Raw genomic sequence first — 22,779 nt, 5'->3', positions numbered from 1 at the left:
AAAAATCCTATGTTAATCAAATGTTGATATAAGCCATTCATTCCAAGAAAACTGAATAGAGATAACAGTATATGAAGCAATCAATTTCCATTCAGGAGTAGCAATAGCTAAGTTTTCAAGATTGCCCTGGTGGCCACACTGAATGTCAGATCACCACCATTTTCACTTAAGCCCAAACGGACATTATAAGACTTCTTCTGGTGAAAACCCCATGTCAGCATGACTGTCTCTTCAAGTAGATTTGTGATAACAAGATTTTCAAGTTGGCTGCCATATCAGCATTATTATTTTAAGGACCAGCTGGATGGGATGAATATATGTGTGCAAAGTTTCAAGGGAATTGCCTAAGTAGTTTAGGAGGAGTATGGATGGATGATGGAAAGATCCCATTATACTAACTATTTAACATGGTAAAAGAGTACCACTAGGGCTACATCAGCATAACTGCTACAAAGTCTCTTTGAATCAATGAGTAAGTATATTCAGTATTAACTAGATAAGTACATCAATAGACATACCTCTGGAAGTTTTCCCATGCTTTCCTTTTGCTGCAGCTGTAATAATAATGAGAAAACTAGTAAAACAAATTAAACAATGAAACAAAAAAATGTTTTAAAACACACACAAAACTTTTAAATGTGTCACTGAGTAATATATCTGTAGTCAATTGTGTCTACATTGATATTTGTGAATTAGTGTAGCCCTATTTTTTAATTTGTAACCTACATCCATACTTGAAACATTATTTTATAGTTCAATGGGGTATTTCTGATACACAGCATCAGAAAATGTCAAGATATAACAAACTGCAAAGTTTGTTTAAATCTAGAAGTAACGTTCTTCTGTTATTACAAAAATTTTTCAAACAAAAGATGTTAAAGTTAATTGATGAAAAGTTTATTCATATTTGTTTATATTATCATGCTTACAAGCCAGCTAAATACACAAGGCATGGAATTTAGAACTAAAAGTCAGTGTTTGAATGAGGACTATCAACTTGTTCATGGGAACACAATTAAATGTTAAAAAACTTCACTTTAATATGTACAAGGCACCATGTAGCAGTGTCATCAAAGAGGTTATGGATTCTGGTTAGTAATCTAGGTCACAGCTTCTATCCCCCATGACTTCTGCTCATATTGGTAAATAAGGCCACATAACATGCATACACACCTGTAGGTCCACATCAGTGAAAGTGACCATACAAGTGGAACGAGTCAATGTGGGAAGAGAAAGTTGACCTAGTAGATCAGTAACCAACAAAAGCACTATTGTGACACTACTTTCATGACTTTTATTTACACAGGTAAAAAGTCCAATCAATATGTATCTGCAATCCAAAGATCATAATCAGCTGAAGTGATCCAATATCCGAGCATACAAAAGGACAGTTACCAGGCATAGAATGATGTGACCAAAAATGGTAAACGTCAAAACCACCATTATGATACTATGGGCAGAGGTTTACTTTGCTTTGTAAATCCACACCCACACAGTTCCTTATTGTGCCCAAAAATGCCGCCGATTGTCTATTTCTGTAAACAAAGTTCAGAATTCAGCAATGATTATTATTTTATCCTCAAGAACTACCAAATACAATTCTGAATAAATATGTATTTGTGAATAAATCATATAAAATTTAATTTGATAGCACCAGCTGACACACTAGTAAATACTGATATAATTCCAACAATTTTCAATTGGTGAACCTATGATGGTTGTTGCTGCCACAATTCCTGCCACACCATGGCCAACAGTTCTTGTTGCTGCAATAAAACAAACAGCATCTATAACCAAATATGTGCATCCATATTTCATGACCAATGCTGTTCTTTTGATGATTTCATGTTGCAGTTGCACTTCCACATATTTTTTTTTATGTCAATAAAATTTATCATATTTCTTCTATTAATAATGTAATTAAGTAGTATAATTGTCTGTACTTTGTCTTGTCTGTACTTATCAAATCCTGGTGCAACAGACACACACCCTTCTAACCAATTATCCTTTTTAACTGCCACAGCTGTCATACAATCATTAAAAATATCTGCCTTAACAGTATTTAAGTTTTCAGCAATTCTATCTTAATGGGGCCTGGCATTACGATCATTTAAAAATATTCTGGTTACATCCATGCCTTGTGCATTAAATGTTATGCAGAGAAGGGCACCCTTGTTAAATAATAGTTGAGATATTTTTTTGTCTGAAATGAGTTACTGTTGGCATTACATATTCATTGTTGTATAATCAATCTCAGAGTTTTCACACTTGGTGTGCAGTTAATGATTGGGCATTTTCAAATGTTAATGCAATGATTCAAAGCTGGCTTCAAGTTGGTATGGGTACATCAGGTGGTTTCAATGGCTGATTTCCATCTGACTCTTAACAAGATTATATTTTAGAGTGTATGAGGGTTTATAATACTGTTTTCATGCAAATATTCATCAACAAGTGCAATGAAATCACAGTGAATGTTGGCATGAATTGTTAGGCCATAATCACTTTGTCCAGAAATTCTGCAACCTCATCACCTTGGTCAGAATTTATCATGTATATAATAATAAATCTAATCTTAAACGCAAACACCAGACACAGTTAAGTACCCATCACTCGTGATATTTAACTTGTGTGTCTCTATTCTGTCACCTTTACTGATCTTAAATGAGCATGCAACCTAAAATAGTTTAAGTGACTTGTCATTATGCTCTGATCTGAATATTATATCCTTAGATTCTGATATTACTGTATTTGATTTAATTTTTCATACATGAAAAAATAATTATTAATTTCAGAGTACAAAGTATTAAAAGTATAATAAATAATTATCATTTTCTGGTACTGACAGCATATAAAAAATAAAGGGACCATTCCCAAACAAGGTCTACAGAACACACGATACTTGACAACCTAACGGTACAAATAAAAAATAAAAGTATTTATTTTCTCATTCTGCTCTTGACACAAGAATCCAATTAAAATAAAAATAAAAGTACTCCAAAAGAATTCTGTTGTTATTAGTGAGAGAGAGAGAGAGAGAGAGAGAGAGAGAGAGAGAGAGAGGGCTAAAATGATAATGACTCAGTGTCCAAGCTCATCTGCATTTAGAGCATACTTCTTTGTAGTTGTTACGGTGTGTTATGTTGGCAAAATGATCATGATTATATGAGCATGTTTCAGATATGGGTAAATTTGTATGCAACAATATGAGTCCACATTGTCAAGAAATTTAAAGTAACCACATAATCAAACTGCAATAAAAAGAACTAAGTATGAGACAGAGAGAGAGAGAACGAAACAACGTTGTGTTCAATGTGCATGGCCGTATTTATTCAGGGTGATTTTTATTTGTAGCTTTTGGAAAGAGAGAGAAAAGAGTTAGGGTTAGGTTGGTTGATTGTAATCTGTATTTTCAGGTATCTGACGATTGTGATCTTCTTCAAATACTAGCACACTATTATATTTGATTATCAATTAGCACCTCTAAATCAACAATACATTCTTGTTTTAATTATGATATACATTGTCACAACAACCACATGGCTATGCAGTGTTATTTACATGCTAAATAAATATGCTTAGAGATTTAGTCAGGTTATTCCAGTTGAAACTAAATATGGCAACATTCGAAAGATGAGGTTAAAGAGGCTACTGATATAGAAATGAGACTATATTTAAGGAAATGAAATCTCTCAATGTGCTATCAAGGCCATTGTTCATACAGACGTTGTAAGGACAAGTGATCATACACATCACTTGTTATTTGTACTCATCAATAAAGATAACAATCGAGGATTGTATCATAGAATAAATTCACAATAAAATGTTAATTATATCTAAGACAAAAACGGTACAAGCACTTAACAGATAGTATATATATATATATATATATATATATACACACACACACACAAATCAATTTAACAGAGTCAGTGACTTTCCAATTAATGAAAGAAAATGACAAAGTTTTTTATGACTATAATGAAACAATAAGACTAATTGACCATTGATCCGTGTTCTTCGCTTTTAAGCATGTACTGAGATATAATTTTGCTGGATTAGAAAATACTGATGGGCTTCCGAACTAACATTTTAAAATGCATGTGATATTTTGTTATGGTGATGGACTTAATAAGAGCACTAATTAATTATAATATTTAAGGATATGCTCTGCGAAGGCCTTTGTCCAGTTGTTAATAAACACCAGTAGATACTGTAATGACAATAAGAGAGTTTATGCATCAAGCTTGTATTTTCACACAGTAAAGAAGACAAATAAGGGTAGATCGATAAATGAGAGTAGATTAATTGAAGAACTGCTGCTTCAAGGAGAGATTATTAAAGGCCCTTCTGTATGATTATAAATAGTGATTATTTCTTTATTTCTTGATCTACTGTTTCATTATTCAATGTGTTATACAAAGTTAAAAATAGGTCATGTCAGTTTTATTTGAGGTAACATATAGTCATGTATTTCATTTGGTATTATATGAAACAAATTCTCAGTAAAAATTAAATCCGTAGCTTAATGTACCTGTATTGTACATCAGTATTGTTTCAAAACCATTGGAAATGTGAACATCTCCTTGAGTCAAATCAAAAATCAAAATAACTGGCTTAAAAAAGTAATGATCTGTGACTTGTCTGCAAGTCATAGTTTGATGCATCTACATCTTACATTTGTATTTTTTCCAAGCTGTTTGAAATGCAAACTTCAAATAAAGAAAACATCAAAATATGTGGCTAAAAGGTAACAAAAGAATGAAATAAATTATAAATAGTGATTATTTGATTTCTTAGTCACCTCTTTCAATATTCAATACATCAATTACAAATTTACAGGAAGGTAACAAAAAGTCTGATAAGTATTAACTGAGGCAACAAATAGTTGTTTTTCATTTGGGATTATATCAAACATATGCTCAGAAAAAATGCCTTGTTAGTTTGACATATCGATATCACACATTGGTATTTTTTTAAAGCCATTTGAAACATGAACTTCTTTTCTGGATTCAAGTAAAATAACAAAATATTACGTGGTTAAACAATTACTAAAGGAAATGATAAGTGATTTTTCTGCACAGAAAAGATAAGTGACCTTTCTGCTTGATCATAAAGGTGATTCTTTTATTTCTTAATCACTAATGTCACTGTCTAAATTGTAACTTGGCATATTTTTGAAGCCATTTCGAATAGGAACCTTTCCAATCTTAACATATCATAATACGAGGTTAAAAAATAATACAAAACAATAAAACAACCATGAAAACCACCTTATTTGTATATAATCATGATTATATTCTCATTAATTTTTGTAAAAACAAAATAGCAATATGGAATTTTTGTAATCCTTTTTGCAGAACTTTATGTAAGATAATTTAATGGATTTTCTAAAAGTCATTACAATAACTATGAAACCCAATGAGTGCCAGATCCTCTTGACAAATCTACATTAACAATACTGGTTTCACACATCATTTTAAGCTCATTTTACATGAAAACAATTCAGAATGTTTCACTGACATGTCAATCACAAGCAAATAATGAATGCTAATGGACAAATGACCTCCTGTGTGTTGTAACAATTAATCAAAGACCTATTTCCAATGGTACTCAATGAGTTGTTCCTGGTAATCAAAGACCATTTCCATGTTTTATTCTTATGTGACTGACAACCACCTTTCTCAATGTCATCCTTGGTGATGTTCCAATATCCCCTAATACTGCCACTTTTGAATCACTGCAAGGAATGGAAATATTCCACTGGTCTTTTGCAATTGAATCCCCTCCGAGTTGGATACTTTTAATGTCAACAAGGTAATATTTCATTTAGCCACATTAAACTGATCAAGTTGTATTTAGGTCAACCACACTATAACAATTCCAGTTAATTTTGTTGCAGAAAGTTTCAATATAACCCAACAATTGTTTTTTCATTGCATTTTTTATTTTCCCAAGCTGATTTTCACTAGGCCAACCTTTACTTCATAATAGGACATTATCATCTGAAGATGTGACAGATTCAGTTATAGAGTCAATTTTCCACACTTACACCAAGGTCCCCCATTCAACCACCCACATCTGCCAACAAAAAATTTTGTCAAAAATCATGGCATGATATTAATAACCACTATCAACATTACATGTGCATGAAATATATGTCAATATTGGACTGCTTAAACAACTCTAGCCTGGATGTTCCAATACAAATGAATAAATCAGGCAAAATGTAATGAAGTCATGTTGGGACATTTGCAAACCAGTGTCAATGTTTTGATGCCAGTCCATATTCGACAACAGACTGTGATATGCACTGATTATGTGCATAGTCAATCAAACTTTCTTTAAAGGGTTCCTGATAACAGTCACTTTCTAAGTTTAAATTATAAAGTCTTGCTATGAGTTGGTCATTATCTTGATTTGTATATTGAAATGCCATGAAGACATCTGGGTGCAGTAAGGCCATGTTGGGTATATGTTGCCATGTAAACTGCCCCACAATATCACTTGGTGGGTGTGCAACGGTGGTATGTGTGAGAAACAACACCAATGATGATGTTCCCATCTGCATAAATGACAAGAAGCTATCTTCGTGGTAAATGAAGGGGATAACATAGGCATCCATAAAATTAGTACAGGCAACTCAACCCTACCCAGATGTCTTCATGGCATTTCAATATACAAATCATTGAGTTTATCCTTACTGATTATCATGACCACACATCTGGCCCCCAAAATAACCTTGCGAACATCTGTACAAAACCCAAATATGTCACATACGGGAATGGCACATGAGAATCATAATGAAATGTCCTTGATGTGAATTCATTGTTAAAAGGGTTGGTAGGGCTTACTACTACAATTTGTACATCTGCATCAGCACCGTGTGGATCATTCTGAGGTCACGTAATTGAACACGGTTAAAAACCTGCATTATCAGATGTATCCTTCAAAGATGGACCAGCTGATCTCATGTAATCATCACTGTTACCTGGCAAGTTCAAGAATTAGTGAGGAAATGTCAACACTGTCAAGAATTGAGTTGATTTCCTTTCCATTGATGGAATATGGTGTGCTGTTGAAAAATGCTGGGATTCCATTGTTAACAAAACCCACTGGTATTGGTGGGATAATTGATACTACCAGTTTTCCTTCAAGAAGGCATCACACGGAAGAAAAAACTTAGATATAACCTGTACTTGAAATTCTACTTTTTGCTCATCAGGATAATAGTCTCTTTTGCTTTGATCCACCAACACAGGCATGCTCATATGAAATGCAGGATCATCTCAGTATATTTTTTGAATTCAGACATTTTAAAAAAATACATTATTGATTTTGTTTAGTACCTTTTTAATCCTCTCCCCACTGCCAGATTTGCAATCACCAAATCAGTTATTCTTGGGAAGCCTCAATAATAATTTTACCAACCTTTGCTGGTATTATTTCTGTTCATTGTAAACACCTTTAGTTCAACCACTGTTGATGGTGCTTGAGTAAAAAAATATTGTAGTCAGTCTCAAACTAATTGAATGCATGCAATTCCAGATTTTTAAACCAATCTACAGCAACATTTTTGATGCTATTGACAACTTGCATTGCAACTTGTTTAGTTATAAGTGCAGCATGTGCAGTTAAGGCTGCAAGTACCTTTTGCATGCCTGTGAACAATCCATGAATGACATTACCAAGCCTGTTCTGTAATATGTCATGTAAATGTGTTTTTTCATGTTTTCAACACTCACTTGTATTACTTGTCCATGTATGACTGTCATTATATTAAATAGGTCGATTTCTGATGTACAGTTCTAATGTCAGTGTGTCACCATAAAGATATACAATATGCCTGAGTCTTGATTCACAAGGCTAAAACAAATATATATGAACCAATTATTATGATGTGGAAGATACACAGTTGATGCAGGAGTAATCAATATCAAACCACCTGGTTCCACAGTTGGTGAAAAAACAAACAGCTTTGAATGTTGTCTCTGACCTGCTGTCACAAGTTAAATTGAGAATCATTGTGGTCATCCTGGTAATGTCGAGTGCGATGATATTCTATGTGTAAAATAATTCTGTCATTTGAAATATTGTCAGGCCAAATGAAAACTGATCTTATTGATACTGCTGAACTGCATACTGCATTCTGTGCTGAACCAATCATTTAAAGGTTTCTCTATGTTTAAAAAGGCTGTAATATTTTTTTGAAGATTGGTATAATTTTTTTGTACAGACATGAAATATCCTAATGACAGCAATCCTTTGTCAAACTTGGTCAAATTTAGCCAGCACATGAGGACATAAAGTCATTAAAAGGTTTTCCAAGTTTTAGTAATGTCATCAGATGGCAGATCATTATCATTTGTACCTGTCTACAAGGTTTTCTTTTCTATGTGGCAAATATTACTAAATTCTGTTGAGCAATTATTGAGAAGGCATTAAAGTATCTTTCTATTTTTCTTTTTTTTTTGTAACAGCAAGAATGCTTTCTGTAAAAGGTGATCATATTCTGTTTAGTGGTATTCAGAAATCATTTGAAGGTTTTATTTTGTTAGCCATATTTACCTATTCAACTGACATCATTCAAACAGAAAGGGCCCTAGGCCAGAATGCTTTCTTAAAAGTTTTGGCAAATTAAATAAACTGTTTTGAAGAAATCTTTTAAAGTTGCTTCCATTTTTAGTAGCTTTGGCCATAATCAATAGCTATTCACTTTCAGTTCTTAAACACTTGCTATGTCGGGATGCTTTCTGTCAAATATGAATAAAGTCTGCTGAGTAGTTTTTAAGAAGTTATTTCAAGGATTTTCAATTTACTATAAACATGGCAAAGTTTTTGGCAGATAAAATTTTTCTAAGCCAGAATGCTTTCTGTCCAGTCTGATCAAATTCAAACAATTCCACAAATACAGATTTGTTTGTAGATGATGCAACCTTGTATACATTTTTAGTTCTGATACTGAAGTTATTCAAATAGATTAAACTCATACCTTATTAGAGTTCAAAATTGGGCACAACAAAATATGATGGTAATTAATGAAGGTAAAACAAAATGTATTATTTGGGGACATCACAAAAGCTACACAAGTCAAGGAACCCAGAACTATCTCTTACAATAAATAAGCATCCGTTAGAAAATGTCAAACATGAAAAGCTTGTAGGTGTGTCTGTAGATAATAATTTACAATGGGATATTGATAAGCATTGTAAAACACTGTCATCCAAAATTGCCATACTCAGCAGAATCAAGACATATTTATCTACGGAAAATCACAATCTATACTACAAGTCATATATTCTTCCAACAATGGATTATTGTTCAAAAGTATGGAAAAACTGTGCTAAATCTGAGCTTGACAGGATTTATAAACTTCAGAAACTAGCAACACACCTCATTTTAACTGACTCTATTGATCATCCCTCAAAAGCACTGTCTACAAGACTCAAATGGTTTTCAGTATATGAAAGGATAGATTTTCACAAGGCAGTTCTTGTATATAAATGTCTACATGGACTTATTCAGGCCTTTTTCAACACAATACTAGTTGAGATCAATATCAGATGGAAACCTTCTAGCACCAAAACCAAGAACAGAGCAATCTAAAAAGCGCTTCCAATACTTTGGTACAATTCTTTGGAACAAGCTTCCACTACATGTAAAATCTGCTGACAATATTACAGTATTTAAGAAGCGATATCATGAACATGTATTTGTTTCTAATAGATAATGGAAATTTTAGTATTTTAATACTAAACATGCTAAAATAAACAGTAATTATTGCTATCTTTCATATAATGCACGATGTTATACCCTCCTTAAGAGGGACTTAAGGGAGAATAGTCCTTGACTCATGAGTCACCCTCTATAAATAAAGTATTATTATTATTATTATTATTCAGTAGTTTCAGAGATGAAGAGACTGCTCCAGTGGCCTAGTGGTTAGAGCATCTGCCTCGGATGCTGGAGGTTGATCCTCAGCCGAGTCATATCATAGACTTACAAAAAATGGCACTAACAGCTGCCTCGCTTGGCACTCAGATTAGGAGTTTAGTGTTAGGACTAGTCGGCCTGGTGTCAGGATAATGTGACTGGGTGGGACATCATGCTACATGTCTGCAGCATGATGCCCCAGTGCTAGACATCACTATAAACTGTCACACTGCAGACATTGTAGCTATATGACTGAAACATTGTTATGGCTATGTTAAAAAAAATTCAGATTCAAATCAAATCAGAGATGAAGATGTTTTTTTTTATTTTACTGTAATGGTGGCCACACTGGATGGTGATTTGTCATCATCTGTACAAATCTTAATGGTCTTCCTGCCTGGATAATTTCAGGTAAGTTGAGTCAAATTGAATTCAGAAGTTTTGAAGTTGTTTAAATATTTTTCTATTTTTAGCACCAGTGACTTCACAATGTTATAGTAATAGTGGCCACACTGCTACAGAAGATTAGCATCATCTGTACAGCCTTTAATGGTCTTCCTACTTCTTCTCAACTCTGATCATGTTCTGTATAGTGATATTTGATAAGAGATTGTTGAAAGGGTTTTTACTACTTTGAATAATGGAAGAAATTTAATGTTACTCTGAATAAACCATCAGTCCTTGGCCTTTACCTTTTGAACACCATATCAAATGCCTTCTTCCTTACCCTTGATTGAGATCTGTCATACTGAATTAATCTTATTATGCAGAAAGAAATATTTTGTTATTTTCAGAGCCACCTTGACCTTTGATGTCATGACTAAAAATGAATAGGGTTCTGGTTATGGTTAAATGCATGCCACCCACAATGTTTGGTAACCATAGGTGAGGGAGAACTTGTCATTGTGCAGAAATAAATGTTCTTGTTTCAGTCACAATGACCTTGGCCTTTAATCTTTAAAGCCCAAAACTGACATGATTTTTCCTTACCAAAATCCAGAAAGTTTGATACCTGTAGATTAGAGAACTCCAGTAATTATGCAGAAACCATTTTCCTTCATTTAGTCATAGTGACACTGTTTTCTTTTCTTCTGACTTGGACATCAAAGCTATTGTGCAGAAGCTCAATTGGTGACAGAAATGTGTATACTGATGAATATCATAACAATAGACTGTACCTTATGGCTACTAAATATTTTTATAAGCATAAAACGTTTGAGACAAAACTAGTGTAGCATGGAAGGATAATACATAAGATAAACTAAGAGTAAATCTTGATAAAAATAATAAACATTATCCACCACATTTAATAATTACATACAGCAAAGTTTCTTTTTGCTACAGCTTGTTCAAGTGCTCTTATACTAAGTTCAGAAAGTGTCTGGTTGCCATATTATATAATTCTCAAATTGCTGATGGACATTTGATTTGCTTCCTAAAATTAGTTAATATGGCAACCATATATATATATATATATATATATATATATATATATATATATATATATATATATATATATATATATATATATATATTTTAAGTATATCTTAAGTTGTATTTCCATGTAAGTCATTGAAAATGCAACTACATCTATACATTTCAACTAGGAAATAATGAAAACTTAGTAAAACTTGTGTAGATTTAAAATATGAAATCTCACCTTTTTCCTTGTTGGTTTTGGTCTTGTCAACTTGGGCATACAGTTTACTGGGATCCTCTGCATGAATGACCATTGCTATACCAGTACCAGATCTTGAAATGGTGGGATCATATACTGGATTGTCCTTTAATTCTAGAAATAAAGAGTTAGGTTTTATTAGTGGGAAAAAAATAAAAAGTTACAAACTGTCTAGAAACACAATGTATATTATATGTAATGAATTTAAAAAATAAAAAAAAATGTCTTAGCTGTGAGCTAACTTTATAAATACATTCAGGTGTATAACCATATTACACTTATCAGCTTTTTATTATTACAAACCAGATGTAAGTCGAATCTGCAGTTTTCTTATTTGGCTACTAGCTTTATTTTATCAAGTATCTCACATCTTTATATTTATAGGTACAAAACTTGTTTTTAGACACCAATTCCTAGGAATATTAACATCACTTCTTAGTATCAACATTACAGTCTTGAAATTTTCCTAGATTTTTTAAGAATTTGGCCTATCTCAACTTTTTCTAAACAAATGGAAATGCATTTTGAGATTACTTATGAATACATCTGTTTCCAGAAAACTTTTGTTCAGCCAGATGCCAGGCGTACAAAAGATGTTTTTGATTTTTGTTTTGTTTTCTTTAGCATACTGGATCCATTGTTTTCATATCCTGGCCACTTTCTTACTCAAAATATCAAATGAATCCTAAATTTTTGCAAGGGTCCACCTATCACTGTGCAGTTCTTACCAATCTGCTCAAGTCTAAAAAAAATTAGCTTTTTCCTGCTGTATTAGTAATGCGAGTAGAAAGTCCATATTACTCTATTACATTATTATATCAAAATAGAGCAGTAATTTCTACTTTTTTGTAATAACATTTACCACATCAAAAATATGCCATCATAACATATCCAACATAATTAAATTACATCCATTCTCAATGAGAAAGTCACCATTGAAAGTCCCACCACAATAGTAGAAATAGAGTTAATCATCAAAAATCTATAAGTTGGTCAAGTTTATATTATTTTTAATTTCCTCTACAGACTATAATCAACTTTCCTGAATAGAGGCCAAATGTAAACTTTCACTTTCTATTGCATCCTAACTCTCTGACTCATGTACTCAGATACATTTTCCAAGAAAAGCCATGTTCACTATGGACAACAGGTTATATAGACCCTGCATAGTACTGCACATATTAATGCCTTCATAAATATCTGTAATACCAAATTACAATCATTCAGTAACCTACCTAATATGTACAGTGGACTTATGAAAAACTGTCAACACAATGGATTATGATTGAATTTACTAAGACAAAAGCAATACTCACGACTCTTTCTATGTTTTCTGTAATCAGAAAAAAGATCTGGTAGCATGTATATCATGTTGACATTTATTTTTATACGTCATTAAGACAAACTTGTAATAAAAAGCAAATCAATCCAAGACTTAGTAATAAGCAGAATTGGGATCAACTGGACCTTGGGTTGACTGCATGTGTCAAGTTTAAGACAACCACCCTGGTTGCCATATTGAATATCTCAAAGATATCATAAGATCTCAAGGCTAATATGTGGACAAAGTTTTACCAGACTTCTGACTGGTTTTGATGATGTGAGGATAACATGTATCTTCTTATGAATGACAACAAACCATGGATGCTAGGCTAATGCATTTGTTCTCATGTTCTCATATGTTAGATCTGTACAGGTTAGCAAATACTTGCAGTGCAGAAAGATTATCTATAGTAGTCATTTCAAGATATTGTGATGATTCTGTGGTCTTAAACTAAGTAACAGAAAGAGGCAAACGAACACATTTATTACAATCAACAAATAAATTTATTTCTCTAAGTTACAAAGTAAAAATTTAACAGGAACTACAGTATTATGAACTAAATCTCAAATAATCCATAAGGTTCTATCACAAGTCCAAAAGTATCAAGTGTTCCGTGAATAACTTTATGTACCAACAGTCTTGATGGATCACAATGATATAATCCAGAATGACCTTGAATGAACTAACAATATTCCCCAAAATAAAGATTGAGTCCAAAATGGTCAATAAACACTTTATAATTCCATTTAATAGTTTAAATAAATGATCCCTCTCAAATTCTATCTTAATACAACAGTAAATGATTTGACAGACTGGATCAAAATGGGAATGAATAATTTTACTTACCATAAACTTCTAGAGAAACCTAAGACACTGTAAAATGACCTGGATGTGGGTCACGAGGTAACTTTCAGAACATTTTATGTTTGTAAATAAGGCTAGACTTGGAATTCAAATATCAGTCAACAACTTGTTTATAACTTACAAACATGACAAAAATAAGGTACATACACAATTATCTTCAATCATGGACAAAGGTAAAACACACTACCTACCTACCTATATATCTATATTGTTATCTATAGTGTTATGTATATTTAATTTGCTTTGTTTGTTAAGTTTTATTTTATATCATTACATGCTATTGTAATGTAACAATGTTGTGTTGGACTTGACCTTGTCCAAAACTAAGTTCATTTCTGCTTGACCCAAATTGACTTATTTTACTTTATTCATTGTAAACAACTAATACATAGCTAAATTATTCTCTATGTATAGGGGTTTAAAATCAGCAATATCATTAACAGAAGAAGTAAATATGTTTATTTGGGTCTAACTTTTGGAATTTCCTGAGTGTATTCCAGGCTATGGTTTTGATTTTGTAAACATTAGGATCAGTCTAGAAAGTTTTTTTCCATTAGGTAATGTTCTTTTTTTAATTAGAAAATGCTAATTGTGACCTGGGGTCAAGTAGAGAACTATATATATTGTAAATGAGAGAATTTTATCATTCATGCTTTAAGATTCATGCTTTAAGATTTAGCACAATCAAGTTGTATTATATGTTGTGACCAGTAACTTTGGGCTGGAATCTATTTTCTTCAAATTACTGAATTCAAGTGATTATTTTCTCTGGAAATACAAAAGTGCTCTGATAAAATTCTTGGATAGAGACATTCACTGGAGTTTTTAGTGAATTCAAACCAGGAATTATATTACTGCTGGCACATCAACATACTAGGAGTTATAGCAGACACATCATCACCTTTAGTTTTTGGATTTATTCTGGACTTCAAAGTGTTGCAAAGCCAATATCAAAGGCAAACATTCTATATTGATTGTGGAATAATTTCACTAATGCTTGTTTAGCTTCTATTAGAAAAATAGCACACTGGATCATCCACACCATTTTTGTACTTTTTGAATCAATACTCAAGCAGCCCCTATATTACTTGCATCAACATTTTAAATAATTCTCTTAAACTTAGAGCTGATAGAACTGGTGCACTCTTATTTATGGCCTTTAATTTATCTAATTACTCCTGACATTCATCAGATCAATGAAACTTGCATTTCTTACTCAACAAATTTGTGAGGGGTTCAGCAATTATAGAAAAATTTGATCAAATTTCTGATAGTAATCAGACATGTACAAAATTCACATCCGATGCTTTTTACTACCAGGCACTGGAATTCATAGCCTTGACCCCAACTTCTAAAGGTTTGACTTGACAGAATATGTACTAAAGATGTCACATAAGCATGGTGAAACTCATATTTACCTAAATTGATTGTCAAATCTGCATCACCAAGTAAAAGAATTTCTGAATGGTTTTCTGAATAATGTGTGAAACTTGCCAAACAATCCTGCAGGCCCACTGGGCCAGTAACTTGAAAAGACTACTGGTCCTGTCCATGACCAAATATTCCAACTTTTTATCACACAAGATGACAAAATGTAGTCAATGAATTGGCCTTTAGTATGGTTATTTATTTAATGCAATATAGAACATAAACAACACAAAATAAAATATTTAGGTCATATGTCAAATTTATTACATTTTATTAAATTAAGCATAACATGGCTACTATTTACAAACCAGGACAATGATGCTCACTGTCCAGCCAATCCAGATCATTACAGAACTTACATAGATGCTGGGCATCATAATCAAATCATTGATGACCAGCCTGATTTATAGTCTGCATAAAAATCAAGATCCTTATCCACTGTCTGTGACAGAACTAGACACAGCCTCCAAAGATGAGTCAGTGGTATCCAAAATACAGCTACTCATGAAATTAAGTCTATGGAATCATAGGTTCCAGCAGTAGATTGCTGGAACTGTATAAATGCATCCACATCAGCATGATGCAGCTGGACAGTTATAGTTTAAGCTCAGCATCATGGCCGATATCCATGTATGGAGCACAGTGAATTTTCACAGCATCTTGAAATCTGGATATATTCACCTAATTCAAAAACATCATCTGGACCCTCTAATTTTTTTAAACTAAATTAAAGTTTACTTCATGTATGTTTTATTTTGTTATATAATTTATCTAATGAGCAGACAATGTTATGTTTGTTTACCAGTGTCATGCCGTGGTTTCCATAATTGATTAGTCCTGTATCAAAAATGAACTGCCATAACTCCTGGGATAACATGGCCAATTACATGTACAGAGACCGCTCTTTTTCAGGATATATCAAAAACAAGTAGTATTGCTCCGTATGCTGATATAAATGGTGTTGAAATCATTTATGTCTGAAAAGAATTCTATAACTTTAACTATATTATGAGAGGCTTGCATGAAAATTCACAGAACTACAGTCTAGGACAGGGGTGTCCAAACCTTTTGCAAAGAGGGCCAGATGTGATAAAGTGAAGATTCCCGGGGGCCAATAGTTCCTTCTGATGTTTTTTTAAACCACAAAAGTTACATGCAAATATACATGGTTATAGAACAATAAATAAATAAAAAACAAATAATAAATAAATAAAACAATTTTCATTGTCACAATTATCTTTATTTTTCAAATGGCAATGTAACTAAATATAAGCCACTCAGGCAGACAAGAACAACTCTAAAAACACAATTATGCCTTACATTCATATCTGGAGAGTCAGATAACATTGAACTGTATGTAATACCTTAAATTTCCATGAGTTAGATAAATATCTTTGCCTCATGGTCATTTTAAACAGGAGTTATAACTAATGCAAAGTTTTCTGTTATCAGTAAAGTTTAAAACAAGTGAATTTTGCTTTTGTCTTTTAAAAGATCTTTCAGAAATCGCTGTTGTGATGCCAGAGCAGCTTGGAGTTGCTTCACTTTTTCAGCGCGGTCACTCCCTATTAGCTTGTCGTATGTGTTACATGTTTAGTCTGGTAGTGTCTCTTTACACTGAAATCCTTAAACAAGGCAACCATCTCATTACAAATGAGACAAACACAATTTGCCTCGATTTTCAGTGAAAAGGTACTGTAATTCCCATCTCTCCTGAAAGCGGCAGCCCTCATTGTCAGCTTTCCTCTTTTTCTTTTCAGTCACCATGGCAGAAATGAGCAGAGAAGGGTTCGCAGGCTAGCGGGCCATAAATAATACATTATATGATCGAAGCTGCGGGCGGTATGAAATCTTACCGCAGGCCGTGATTGGCTCGCGGGCCGGACTTTGGACACCCCTGGTCTAGGATATCATTCTCAATGTTGAACTGAATGAACCATAACAGCTTTAATGTGGTCTTAGCATGCATCCTGTTTCCATATTCCAAGCAAGTTCTCTAACTACCGGTACCCTTTACATTTGAAAGGGTCATATTCCTTTTGAATAGTTCTTTTCTCCTTTGCTTTGTCTTTTTTTTGTTTTTGGCCTCTGCCATTTGACAATGGCAGTTTTGTATTTTTTTATTTTTTTGCTAGTTTTCTAGGTCACAGCCTCCATACTGTATGACTTTTGCTTAATTTAGCAAAAAAGCCATATCCTATGTGTAACCTGTGTCTCTGACACTGTATACAGTATGATTATACACAGCAAAAACAGTTTTAACACAGTTACTACCCAATCTATATTTAGCCATATAAGCTTTCTGCTGTGTTTAAAACAGATTCAGTTGGTTTTGGTATGATGAATGTAAATCAGCAAGCAGCTCATTTTGGCAAGTTTAATTCAAAGAAAAGTGAGTTGTTTTTAATGTAGTCATAGAATGTCCTAATTTTGGTTTGCTTTAACCTCAAATAAAGACATGCCTAACTTCATACCAGAACTATGTTTCTGCAAATATTGAAAATACCTTAAATTTTTGACAGGCAATCAACCTTGTAAATATTTATTAGACCTAAAATTACTATTCATGACTATGTATGCTTACCATTACAAGGCGCCATGTATAATGTCATGAAATTGTAATTAAAATGATGTACTTTTTTATCTTAGCTTCTGTTATGTGTATTTAATCTGCACTGTTTGTTAGTTTTTTTAATATTTTTTTTTAAAATCATTATATGCTATTGTAATGTAACATTGTATGTTGGAGTTGATGTTCAGCCAAAATCATGTTTATTTTCTGCTTGACCAAAATTTTTTTTTTTTAATATTCTGTAAACAACTAATACACAGCTAAAATATTCCCTATGTGTATGGGTTTAATATTAGGATCATTATTAATAGAAGTAAACATGTTTATTTGGGTCTGGGTTTAGGTTATTGGGGTTTCCTACAAATATACCTGGCATATCTGACATATTCCAGGTTGTAGATTATAATTTTAGTAACAGATCTTCTAATCATAACGACCATTATATCTTGTAAGCATTTAGAGATTGACATTTTCCAATAGGTAATAGTTTTTAAAAAAAATGCTAAATGTGACCTGAGGTTAGGAAGAATATTATATAATCTTGTTACTGGAAAATATTATTTATTCATGCCTCATGATCTAACAGAATCAAACTCTAATTATTGTTGTGCCCAGTAGTTTACTTGGGCTGGAATGTATTTCTTAAATTATTTAATCAAGTGATTTTTCTCTGGAAATGCAGAGAACTTGTAAAAAAAAAAGATTCTAGTAAAAGAGAAATTCACTAGAATTTATAGTTAATTAAAACCTGGAAATATATTAATGCAAATCAATAAAAAACTATTGGTACAAAACCACAATACAGGCCAACACAGGAACATCATCACCTTCAGCAAAGGATTTAATTTCAATTTCTACTAAAGTTTATTCACAACTTTAATTATTAGGACTTGTGTCTGTCATTCTAGGATTATTTGGGATTTAATTCACAATACGATAAGTTCCTTTGCTTTATAAATTCACTTTGTTTTCTAAGGAAATAAATTATTTGTTGAACTTTGCAAAGCTTGTTGCTTTTCACTCTTTTCTGTTACTTATCCATATAACACTTGTGCAGCAATGTCTGGTAACCAAACACAACATTGTTGGTCTGAATCCTACTACTGGAAAAAAAATTCTTTCACATTTGAAATGTTGATGTCTGATTTGATTGCAAATAAATGAAAGTTAATCTGATGATGTAAGGTTGATATCAGTTACAAATACATTGCACTTTGATGAATCTGAATGACATCTAGGCCTACTAGGATGTTATATGGCATATTAGGAGCTCATATGGGGTAGCATTGGAATCACTGTAATTGGTATGAACTACAAACATCAGTTCCATCATAACAATCACATATGTAACAGCTTACAACTAGTCAAGTATTAATAATCTCAAAGATACCATTTCAAAGGCACAACCCAGTCAGAGATATATCCTTTCATTTTGAAGGATTAGCATGGTTATAATACAGATTTTCAAAATAATTTATGGAAATCTCTGGTAAAGGGATTATTCTGCTAAATGACTGGCATGTAATTAATATCACAACAAAGATTAAATTGTTGTTTCATTCAAATGCATCATACAAATTTAAACAGACCCAAAAGATGATAAATGCATTTTCAAACACATATGCTGAACATATTGATAAAATAAATTAATTTAGGAACATCTTAGAAAAGCTCTTTGAACAGCAATGATGCAGGCTTGTTCAAGTCTATGAACAGAACATGATACAAACTTTATTTGATGTGCAAGAAAAAATTACACTGACTAGAGTAAAAGTCACACAGATCATGTAGGCATTCAACAGACTATTTCAGTAACGGGTGTCATTTTTTTAAATTTTAATCTACATAACTTTAAGTGGCAAGTATACATCCACATTCCTTTGGAAGGTCATTATATAGATGCCCAAGAAGTGCACATGGCAAAATCGATAAAACAATTCATACTACCTCATATTGTGATGATTCCACTCGAAGTGCTTTTTTCTTGACCCAAGTTAAGTACATGGTCACCATTGTAAAAGACCGTAGAGATTTATAATTTCATTTGGTATTTTCTTGATGACATTTAAGTTGCAGTTCATTCAATAATCAGGATTAAATAGGCTTTGGTTAAATAAAAGTAGTGTTAAATTTTTAAAGACCAATTTGTATTTAATTTAAAATGAGTAAATATGCATACATGACTCATGTGACTTCTACTATAGATCATTTAAGTACATCTCCAATGAGGGAACATGATGATGTTAGCAGCAAATATTCTAGGAGTAAAATGAAGATCTCCAAAAGCAAATCAATTTGACAAATGTGTTTAGTATTTATATAATGATGCCATTATCTACATTCACTAATAAGAAGTATGTTTTATCAAATGATACATACGTTACAATGCAGAAGTAAAGCATTGCAAGCACTTGAAGAAATTTGCAAGTTAGACACAAAAGAAACCCCAAAAGCTATTGAGAAAATTTTCAAAGATTCCAAAACATTTATGAATGGGTACAAACAAACACAGTCTAGCCAAATCTGTGTTTGTGTAATACACAGCAATGGATCATTTCAATTTATTTGGGTTGACTTCTTACTGAAATATATTTTATCTAATACCACAAGGAAATTTCATGATCAGGACCCTAAAAAAAAATAGTATTTGTTTGAAAAGGGCTGATTTGCAAATTTATGTTACTACTTGCAGGACTTACAGAAACTTTTGTATAAAATACCATTGGAGACTTATGATGAGATAAAACAGTGGCAACTGGAAAAGACAATGACAATCACTAACACATGGAATAGATTTTATGATCCCCTTTTCAGTTTAATGGAGACAAAAACAATAATCTGAGATCTAAAAAGAATCCAGAATTTTTACAATTATTGAATTTGATGCTCCAAATGGCAGTATGCAGGTTGGATGTGTGTTAATTGATCTAGGATAGCTCCTATTTAAGAAACATTCTCCTTAAGTTTATTGATTTATTTATTAGTGATTTTATTCAGATGATGTGCCAATTTATTTAAATAACACTTGGGAAGTATTTCAGATCAAGATAAATAATGATCTTATTCTACAGTGTTTTTGCCCAGTTAGACAAGCTCTTACATATATAAGAAATTCAGTGACATTGGGTCATAATACATGCAAAGGCATATGCGAAATATGTCTCAGAACATGTCATGAATATTGCAGAACCTGTCTTGAAAGACCACCCTTCTCCCAAATAATAATGGTCTTTCATGACAGGTGGTCTGTCATGATAGGTCATAACACTATATAACCAATAAATCTGTGCAAGGACAATCTGGTCTCTCAAGACAGGTTTTATAGTATTGCAAATCACAGTCTTATGTGCAGCATCAAAGTCAAATCAAGGAATCAACTTCGCCGACTATGTGGATCTATTTGTATTATCATGTGCATCAGCGAAGATTTGCACAAGCACCCATGATTGTACAAACACCTGGGATTACATAAACACCTGAAGCTGTTGAGGAACAGACACGGACAGAAATGAAATAACAGCTGGATTGAAGTGATTGGGGCTTCTGATCTTGGTCGAAAAACAAAATTAAAACAAGCTATTCACAGACTTTCCAACCAGAGAAAGCTTTCCCATTACTGTGCATCAGCTAAAACTAAACACACGAGAGTGGAATATGAATACCACGCCATAAACTGACATACTTGAATTACTGAGACCCATAGTTGCATTTGATCAACTTGTTGCCCCAGATAATCCACCCTACTGTATATCATATATGCAGACTTTGAATGTCCCAATGTTCCTGTGGAAAGCTCTGCTTTTAATGACCAGGTCCAAATAAATACAACAAACACAGCCCAAGTTGTTGAACAAGTCCCATTCTTGTTTTATTATACAGTACCATAGTTAGATGTGATGGGCAACTGAGTCACCAGTATTATACTGTCACAAGGACTCTGCTGAAGTTTTCGTAAATCGCTTGAAGTTACAGAAAAATGGATTCAGCTACAGCTCTATTTGCCTGCAGATAATGACCAGTGACAATATTCTTGAGTTTTCCACAGCCACTCATTGCTGAATCTCTGATGGTCCTTTAAATGGAATTGAAAGTGGAATCATAGCTTCTCAAGTCTGTAAACACTGTCACATCACAGATGCATACTGAGAACTGCACACAATGGATGTATTTTACAATTGTGAATTTACCTAAGGAAACAAAAATTCCTGCAGTACTTCAATACCTTCATTACATTTAATAATGCAATCAGCTGCATCTGCATCAAAAGGTACAAAAAGGTATTATTCTAAAAAAAACATAGAAAAATACATATGTTTAAACTCTGACAACTACAGTTAATTAATTCATTACAGTTTTTTAATTAGTCCAAGTTAGTTATTTAATGGCAGAAAACTTCAGAACTACTAACTGATATTGTGCCACCAAAACAAACTTGTTAACTAGAAAAGATGTGTATCAATAGATGTACATGAACGACTGTGACAAAGTTGCTAAAACTCAGCTGCCACCAATGAAGTGTTTTATTCAGTGCTGTCACATGAGGGTATGTCAGAAAAATATTATGAACATGCAAGGTTTGGTCAATATTCTATATTGTAAAACCATGGGTGGCTATCATGCATGTTTCCTACCTTAAATATTCTCAGCATGTTTTTTTTAAAGTTTTCTAATTTCATGGTGTTTGTTTTTGTAATCATATCATTATATGTTTTTTATCTTATAGGTCTTGTCTAGTGTTGTAAAGCGCTTAGAGCTTCTAAAGATTAGGCGCTATACAAAGTCCTCAATATTATTATTATTATCAGGATTTTGTATTAACACAATGATGTGTTATTACTTGTTGATGTGTTTGAAAATATTGTGACACTGCCATATGCATGTGAAAGCTTGATCCTGCACATTATTTCTCATAACCAGGAATGGCCTGGTATGTATTGTTGTCATAAATCAAAATAGAGTTGGAATTGCTCAACAATATTGACC

General features: G+C 32.7%; 1 protein-coding gene across 1 annotated transcript in view; it reads right to left on the bottom strand.

Annotated features, from left to right (window-relative positions):
* LOC149773309 (uncharacterized) overlaps nt 1–22,779 on the bottom strand; it is a 112,983-nt gene that overhangs the window by 69,706 nt on the left and 20,498 nt on the right. The window contains exons 3-5 of the mRNA XM_089946471.1: nt 12,925–12,941; nt 11,591–11,722; nt 519–554 (exon numbers count right to left, since the gene is read on the bottom strand). Of these exons, the coding sequence (XP_089802597.1) occupies nt 519–554; nt 11,591–11,722; nt 12,925–12,941 (185 nt within the window). The remainder of the gene's footprint in view (nt 1–518; nt 555–11,590; nt 11,723–12,924; nt 12,942–22,779) is intronic.

This window comes from Sinohyriopsis cumingii, unplaced genomic scaffold, assembly GCF_028554795.1.
Source record: "Sinohyriopsis cumingii isolate HCF-2022 unplaced genomic scaffold, ASM2855479v2 utg000695l, whole genome shotgun sequence".
In the NCBI taxonomy this organism is placed as follows: domain Eukaryota; kingdom Metazoa; phylum Mollusca; class Bivalvia; order Unionida; family Unionidae; genus Sinohyriopsis; species Sinohyriopsis cumingii.
The sequence above is the reverse complement of the archived record's forward strand: the minus strand, read 5'-3'. Positions and strand labels throughout refer to the sequence as shown.